Here is an 8,272-nt window from a genome sequence, read left to right as displayed (position 1 = left end):
CCTTTTTTTAACGATTTCTGCTTTGCGGCAAATTACGCGTGGCTTTTTCTGCATTTGAACACTTTACAATAAACATGCCAAAAAATACTCCAAGCAAATACGAAGTCTATATTATTTCCGCACGATATAAAGTGGAGAGACGAAAAACCTTGAATTTTCTATACGTATGCATTCGTAAACCTAACTTTAAACACACAAGGTATTTTACATTGCAACGTATATAAAGCCATAAAGAACTATCTACTGCGCGTTTTCTTACATACTCGTATTATTGCCACAACATATAAAATGGGTGAAGACAAAATCTTTTAACTTATCACACGTACATCACATTCATCGCCCCCTTTTTAATTATACCGGGTGTTCTGTACGTTGTGTTAGTCATATTGAATCTGTCTACTGCGTGTTTTGCTTTTATCCTCCACAAAATTAAGCATCACACGAAGCTTAAGGCTTGCGCAAGACATTTTACCTGTTACTTTTTTTGAAATTTCTTACAAAACGAAACAAAAACACACGCTTCCCTTCGTTCTTAAATATTTATGCAAGCCTATAGTCACCGCACGAACTATTCCGTTACGTCTGCTACCAGTCGTAATGCAAATATTCTTTAAATTATTCTGGTAAAAAACGTAGTTTATTTCCGACGTTTCTTCTGCCTGATTTGCATATCATATTATAACTCCAGACAAACCGTCGGAAATACATTACGTTTTTATACCAGATGAGCCGTTGAATGATTAATTTACACGAACTAATTTGCATATCATAACTCAACCCTCGCAGACTGGCGGACAACCGCGTGCATTACTGACGTCATCATACCACGTGTTACTAGTGACATTTCTATCTTTTTATATAATTACGTCACACATTCTTATCTAAATGATCACATGATATGTTTCGTGCTTTGGTCAAGCATTGCAACAGAATCGTTTAATTCCATTCGTAGCATTGCTTATAAAACAGATATAGTTCTGTGGGGTAAGACGAGACACCTTTAGCACATAATATCCAACAATCCTGATCGTGTTTTAAACAATTAACAACTGTCTAAAGGAGTCGTGGGAATACGGTTTTATAATTTTTTGAATGTTCTTTGTTTACTACCAAATGGGACGAAAAAATAGAATTGGTTTAAAAAACGATCAGCATATTTGTTCATTATATGCTGGAGGCGTCCCTCCCTCCCCGAGTATTATTGTTATACGCAACTATTGTTATATAATTATTATTATAATACAACATTTGATTATTGTAATGTTATATATTACCATACAGGTGTTAATGCAATCATTGAACGAAGTTCTGCTTCAGAAATCTGCATGCCAAGATGATGACGGTGACGAAGAAGACGAGCAGCAGGTAAAGTTATGTTGGAATATTCGTTCAATAAGTTATTAAAACTTGAATTATTTGGAAATATCGTTGGCTTATGCTTTTTAGAGTAGTAATATAAATCCTTTATATTCTATATGGGTGAGGTCCCAGAGTGTGGCACGCCATGGGTTCTAGGATTCAGGCCAGGATTTGCCCAACACCCAAATAGAAATACTTATTTTTAAAACCGATCTTCGGATATATTTTCTTCTGGTAGAAAAGTAAAACGTATACACCAGGGTGGGGAAGACGGGACACCTTTCGCACATAGTATCCAAATATCCTGATCGTGTTTTAAACAATTAACAACGGTCTATGGAAGTCGTGAGGATACGGTTTTGTAATTCTTTGAATGTTCTTTGTTATACTAACAAATGGGACGAGAAAACAGAATAAAAAGGTGTTCCATTTTCCCCCACTATACTTTACAGTGAGAAATATATCAGTTATGTTTTGTGTTGCAGGAATATCAGACAGTAAGTTCCAAGGCTTTATTAGTACAACTTCTACTATATTGTGGTCGTATATATGACATTGCCAGGGCCTGTGATTTGAGACCAGAGTTGTCCCATTACCCCTAATACCTACAGTGCAGCAATCGGGAAGCATTTACAGAAGTTTTTAAAGTCGCAGAAGAATATTTCAAACCCAGATATGTAGTATTTATGGCGCATATAGGATTATTAGAACTGGTATTGTTTATTATGATTTGAGGCAGTTTGCAGAGGTAAATGAAAAGCAGTGAGGCAGTGGGGTAAGACTGTTTACACCGTTTATATTGTAGGGTGGGGGAAGATGGGACATCCTTAACTCTATTTTCTCGTCCCATTTAGTAGTAAACAAAGGCTATTTAAAGAAATATAAAACTATATCCTCACGACCCCCATAGACAGTTGTTAATTGGTTGAAACACGATCAGAATATTTGGATATTATGTGCTGAAGGTGACCCATCTTACCCCACCCTACTATATTCTATAAGAGTGCTTACACCGTTTATATTCTATATGCGCGAGCTCCTTTTACGGCGAGAAAGTCCAGGGCATACGATTTAGGCCAAATATATTCCAATACATTTTTATAAATTAAAATGCCGACTAACTACTTTGACGTCATAATACACGATTATTTACAGGCCGAATACGACGAAATGTTAATTGAATATTGTGGCGACGTTTTCCCTGTGCTTGCTGAAAAGTTGCAATCGTCGTTTCTGCCTTACTTCATGGCTTGTCTGCCAACTCTTATCGGGAAGCTGGTGCGTAGTGTTATAATGTACTAAAACATATATTGTCATACTTTACTAAAACATCACCAGCAATTTGCTGCAACCTAGTGGTCACTTATGGGTTGTCTCAGTTGTCAGCCATACATTAAAAAATATTAAAAAGATAAAACAAAATTATCCCTCACAAAGTTACGTACGTGGTAAACCAAATTCTGCCCATTTTCTTGACGTTTAGAAACTCTTGAATAAATGTATTTTCCATTAACATCGGTCGAGTATTACTTAAATATAGATATGCCGTGACGTAGTTCCTCATTAGGATAAATATTTATGTATTTATTCATAGATTTTTCAAATGTCATACATCATGTACTGATGTACATATGTGATATAAAAAGCGGGACGGGAACTAAAAATTGATTGTTCCGAAACTGCTTCGTTTATTTTTAGTTTTTCAACTACAGCGCCACGCGTTTAAAGTACATCGTCACGCCTTTTTTTTCGAAACGCTTCATGATTTATGGAACGCTTCACGATTTTGCGTGCCATAGTGCCAAGCGTTAGAACAACATCGCCACGCGTTAGAACAACAGCGCCACACGTTGAACGAATAATGCTTGCACAAAAATACATTTACCTTTACGCTTGTGTTTGCATCTTACATTTTTTTAATGCATAAGTTTCTTAACGTGCAAGATTCTCGCCAATATAAAGTAACTATACCCCTGCAATTTGTCTATATAGGATTAGCGTAGCAAAGATAACGCAATCTTTCTAACCGTATAATATATTTCACACTATGAAACGACGTTCTACCAATTGGTACTAGTGCACAATGTAGTATTCGCATTCGACACGCTCATTTTTTTTCTTTTTTTTTTTCTTTTTTAACTAACTATATATAATAGATACAAAATGAAACCTGTCTGCCTCGATTCCGTAACGAAAAAAATACATTTTAAACAAAAAAAAAAGTTTTTTAGCAAAAAAAACATAATTTCGCTAGTATTGTTATGCTAGTAAATTATCGTTGTACTTCAACTATCACTCTGCCCGTACTTTGAGGTCCTACTGAAGGTTTTTGCGCCTTTTATACTGAGTAGTGGAAGCGCTTTTCTTATTACGTCTTACGTCACGGTCAGTCTATGCATGACGTGACTTGACTGACATCCACAGCAATGAACGCATTATGCGGTCAATAGTTAACGCGTCCTGTTTCGACCTTGTTCTATGTATAGTTTTAGGCTCAAAATTATTGTTTTATTTTTATAAACTTCACTTTCGACAGAAACCAATCTGTTCGTCATCTGAACGTTCGTTTGGAGCCGGCACGATCGCTGAAACTATCGATAAATTGGGACCTGGGGGTTCTGCTGAGATTTTACAGCATGTTGTGCCCAAGTTCATACAACTAAGCAGGTAGAATGACATTATGTTTTATTTGTATCTCCGAAAACAAAGATCAAATTATTGAAACAACGAAGAGAAACATTACGTTTTATTTGTTCGATCGTCCCATTGAAAACGGTAGCGAAGATCTAATTATTAAATTACAAAAAAAGAAGGGCATCGAAAGCAAAACAACAGTCGTTATAACACTTTTTGGGTAAAAATATGGGAAAATAGTCAGTTAAAAAACGTGGCTGTTAATATGGTACAGAGCATATATTTTATAAGGGTAAGAACCTACGGTGGGCCATGCGAGAATAATTCGTTAGTGATTTTTTTGGTCAAAAACCGTTGAAATTCTTATTATCTCTTTATTCTTAGCATTTTGTATTCATAAGTAAATGGGAATTCCCGCATTATATCCTGATTGTAATTGAGCTGATAGTTAATGACGTCATATTTGATACGTAGATAATTGAGCGTAGGCGGAAAGTGTCTAGTGGGGAAATTCCGATAATGTAATAACTATTAACTTCCGCTAAGTAATATTCAAGTATAAGCTAGGGTGGGGGAAGATGGGACACCTTTTCATTCTATTTCTCGTCCCATTTGGTAGTAAACAAAGAATATTCAAAGAATTATGAAACCGTATCCTCACGACTTCCATAGACCGTTGTTTATTGTTTAAAACACGATCAGGATATTTGAATATCATTTGCTAAAGGTGTCCCATCTTCCCCCTACTACACATTTCTACCTTTATATACATTACTTTCTACTTGCAGAGACAGCGAGGCCGAGGTTCGAAACAACTCCATCTACGGGCTTGGCGTATTGCTGCAGAACGGCGGTCCTGCATCCACTCAACATTACCCCAATGTATTGGGGTGTTTGTCGCAAGCTTTGGTGAAGGAAGATTCGCGTAGAGTGTTGGACAATATATTAGGGGCTGTTGCGAGGCTCATATCGGCAAATAAGGATCTTGTACCGTTACCCCAGGTATGTGTATAGTAGGGTGGGGAAGACGGGACACTTTTTTATTTCATTTTCTCGTCACATTTGGTGGTACACAAAGAACATTCAAAGAATTACAAAACCGTTTCCTCACAAATCAAACACGATCAGGATATTTGGATATTATGTGGTAAAGATGTCCCGTCTTCCCCCACCTGCTATATAAAAAGGCCACTGTTGTCATAAATGAATGAATGTAACTAGCATTAACCTCTGGGTTAGAGACATGCGCGCCAACTGTGCCATGACGCCGGTTGTTCGTCACGTCTATTGTTATGAATGAACTGTAATGAATGAATAAATGAAACTTAGTTTGGTCACGATAACGAAGAACGGGAAAGTTTACAAAAGCGAAAAAACGGCTAGTACTAGTAACGGTAAAACAACAGTTGTTAGAAGAAAAAAATAGGCTGTGTAATTTTTTATGAAGGCTTATAATTATGCTAATAATAATATAATATAATAACTTTTGTTTGTCCGTTTAATTAATAGGCTGTAAAGAAAAATAAGCTCTGTAAAAAGACGGTTAGTAACGGTAAAACGCAGATTGTGTAAGTTTTTATTTAAAAGAAAAAAAAATGCTGTTAAAATAAAAAATAGATTGTATAATTTTTTATTTAAAAGAAACAAAAATGCGTTACGTAAATTGTGTTATGTTTTCCTACCCCAGGTTCTCCCCGTTTTATTGAACCATCTTCCCTTACAAGAAGATCACGACGAGGATCCCATTGTATATGGTTGTCTCGCTACTCTTATGCGGGATAACCAAGTGCGGGATGACGTCAAAACGATGACGCGCATCATTGAAATATTTGCCGCTGTTAGCGTAGATGATGACGTAGACACGAGTAAGTTTGTGGCGGTTTGTTGGGCACGTAGTGGTATTATAAACAATTGGTTAAAGAATGTGTTTGGTTTAAAAGTGCTATTCTCATTAGGTTTTATATAAATGAATGAATGTAACTTAATTATCCTCACATGGCGGGCAACGACAGTCGTTACATACCACGTGTGTTCTGCTTTATGCACCTCGTACTTGGTTACGAGTTACCATGTATGTAACTTTGTGGGTGGTTGTGTATTTTGTTTGTTTGTTATTATTTAAAGTCCTGGGTAGATCTTACCCGCAACCTCCATATTTGTTCAATTGTTTTAACAGAAGTGAAAACAGCCTTGCGAGCCGAGGTTCGAGATCTCCGGTCACGTGATGAGAAAAAGATGTCCGAGCTAGTCACGTGTTTAGACCAAGAAACCACCACTGTGTTACACAGCATGTTGGCCCAGTAACCTAACTCCACACTGCTCCTACATCGGTGCATGGCTTGTAAAGGTTCCTACACCTTTTGGTAACTCATGTTAGGCATAGTAAAGATTTCTCACCGTGGGCGGATTGTTTACAAGAAATTCAGAATCTTTTCCTGTTCTTAAATTTCTGGGTATCTTCTTCTTCTCCAGGATTAAACGTTCGGTTTGTTAAAATCTGCCGCTTTTGTGCCTAGACTTTCCAGACCGTAGACGGATCAATTCACACGAAATTCAAGATTTTTTTCCGTTGTTTAATTTCCGGGCATATTGTTGCACAGGCCATGAAATTTGGTTTGTTAAAACCACAATGCCAACAACCCTACCCGGAATTTTCTTGTGGTTGTTGATCCTGATTGTCCTGTCATTCAACCTACAAAGTTTGGTTTGGTAAAAATGAACCGCCTTTGTGTTTAAATTGCGCGCTTTCGGATAAGACCAACAGTAATTTTCTTGTGCTACTTGATTTTGTGGACAACTTGTACAAGTTGGTACACAATTTGGTTTGTCGCTGTTGTTTCTAAACTTTTCCATATTAACGGGTAAGCCCTCCCGGTATTTGAAAATTTCTCGTTGGTTGGTTAGTTTTGTCGGCCTTTTCCACAAGCTACACAGTTTGGTGAAGAAGCTGTCGTTGTTGTTTCTATATTTCTTGTCAGGTTAAGTTTTCTAATCTGCCCGGATTTTCACAAAGTGCCTACAGCTCTGTTGTTGATGTTATTCTAACTGTGCATGGTCGTATTCGAGTTTTAGAAAAATTTTGATCGCTTTTATTCTTTTCTTTTCTGCTGTGCATTCGTTGCATGTTTTCTTTATTTTCGGGCAATCGTCGCCTTCTTCGCTTAATTGTACAGACGTGGGTCGGCTTCATTTATTAAATAAGCCATGGTTGTGGTGGATGCATTTCAAACACTGTTTCATTATCAACTGAGTGTTAAAGATTAAACTCAAATTGGCGGAGGTCCTTCTGCCCAATACGTCACAGGGTCCACAATTTTCAATTATTTTGGTTCGTTACCCCAAGATTAAACTCTATGATATCGGACAATCGCGTTTATTACATTCGTTTTTAATGTTAGTTAAATTGGCTGCTTTTTCCGGTTTTAAGACGCCAAAAAAGCCATAATTCTTAGTCATGTTGGCACATTAACCCAAAATTATACCACATTCTTAAGACACTGGACCATTTTTATTAGCTCTAGTGGTAAACTTTATACTCAAAATGGCTAAATGCGTAGAAGCTGCTTCTGAATCGTTGTGGTTTTTGATACATTTTGTGGATCTTTAATTAAAATTTCCATTCACTGCGAGTCGAAGCCAAGTTATCTTAGTAGCGACAGGCGCTCCAACGACTGCCGATCAAGCTTCATAGTTTAACGTTATCTGGTTTATACGAATATAAGAACAAAGCTAAGTAGACCAACAAATAGGACCGTATGTAAAATTAATGATGACTGTATAACGGCGGTTCCATAATATATAGTAGTATGGGGGAAGATGGGACACCTTTAGCACATAATATCCAGATATCCTGACTGTGTTTTAAACAATTAACAACGGTTTATGGGAGTCATGAGGATACGGTTTTATAATTCATTGAATGTTCTTTGTTTACTACTGAATGGGACGAGAAAATAGTGTTACAAAGTGTCCCATCTCACTGTAGGATTTATACTCTTGCTTGCATAATATTATAGTTGTAGAAGAATATTTAAAGAATTACAAAACCGTACCCTCACGGCTCCCATAGACCGTTGTTAATTGTTTGAAACACAATTAGGATATTTAGATATAGAGTAGGGTGGGGAAGATGGGACACTTTTTAACTCTATTTTCTCGTCCCATTTGGCAGTAAAAAAAGAACATTCAAAGAAATATAAAACGCTATCCTCACGACTCTCATAGACTGGTGTTAATTGTTTAAAACACGCTCAGGATATTTGAATATTATGTCCCAAAG

At 36.8% G+C, this 8,272-nt stretch overlaps 1 protein-coding gene across 1 annotated transcript in view; it reads left to right on the top strand.

Moving 5' to 3' along the window:
• Nucleotides 1–7,622, top strand: part of LOC100177301 (importin-4-like) — a 21,225-nt gene extending 13,603 nt beyond the window's left edge. Inside the window, exons 21-26 of the mRNA XM_002120659.4 lie at nt 1,282–1,365; nt 2,515–2,637; nt 3,896–4,026; nt 4,782–4,995; nt 5,681–5,858; nt 6,170–7,622. Of these exons, the coding sequence (XP_002120695.1) occupies nt 1,282–1,365; nt 2,515–2,637; nt 3,896–4,026; nt 4,782–4,995; nt 5,681–5,858; nt 6,170–6,297 (858 nt within the window). The 3' untranslated portion in view covers nt 6,298–7,622. The remainder of the gene's footprint in view (nt 1–1,281; nt 1,366–2,514; nt 2,638–3,895; nt 4,027–4,781; nt 4,996–5,680; nt 5,859–6,169) is intronic.
• Nucleotides 7,623–8,272: the final 650 nt, after the last annotated feature.

Source organism: Ciona intestinalis, unplaced genomic scaffold (genome assembly GCF_000224145.3).
Source record: "Ciona intestinalis unplaced genomic scaffold, KH HT000054.2, whole genome shotgun sequence".
Taxonomy (NCBI): Eukaryota; Metazoa; Chordata; class Ascidiacea; order Phlebobranchia; family Cionidae; genus Ciona; species Ciona intestinalis.
The sequence above is the reverse complement of the archived record's forward strand: the minus strand, read 5'-3'. Positions and strand labels throughout refer to the sequence as shown.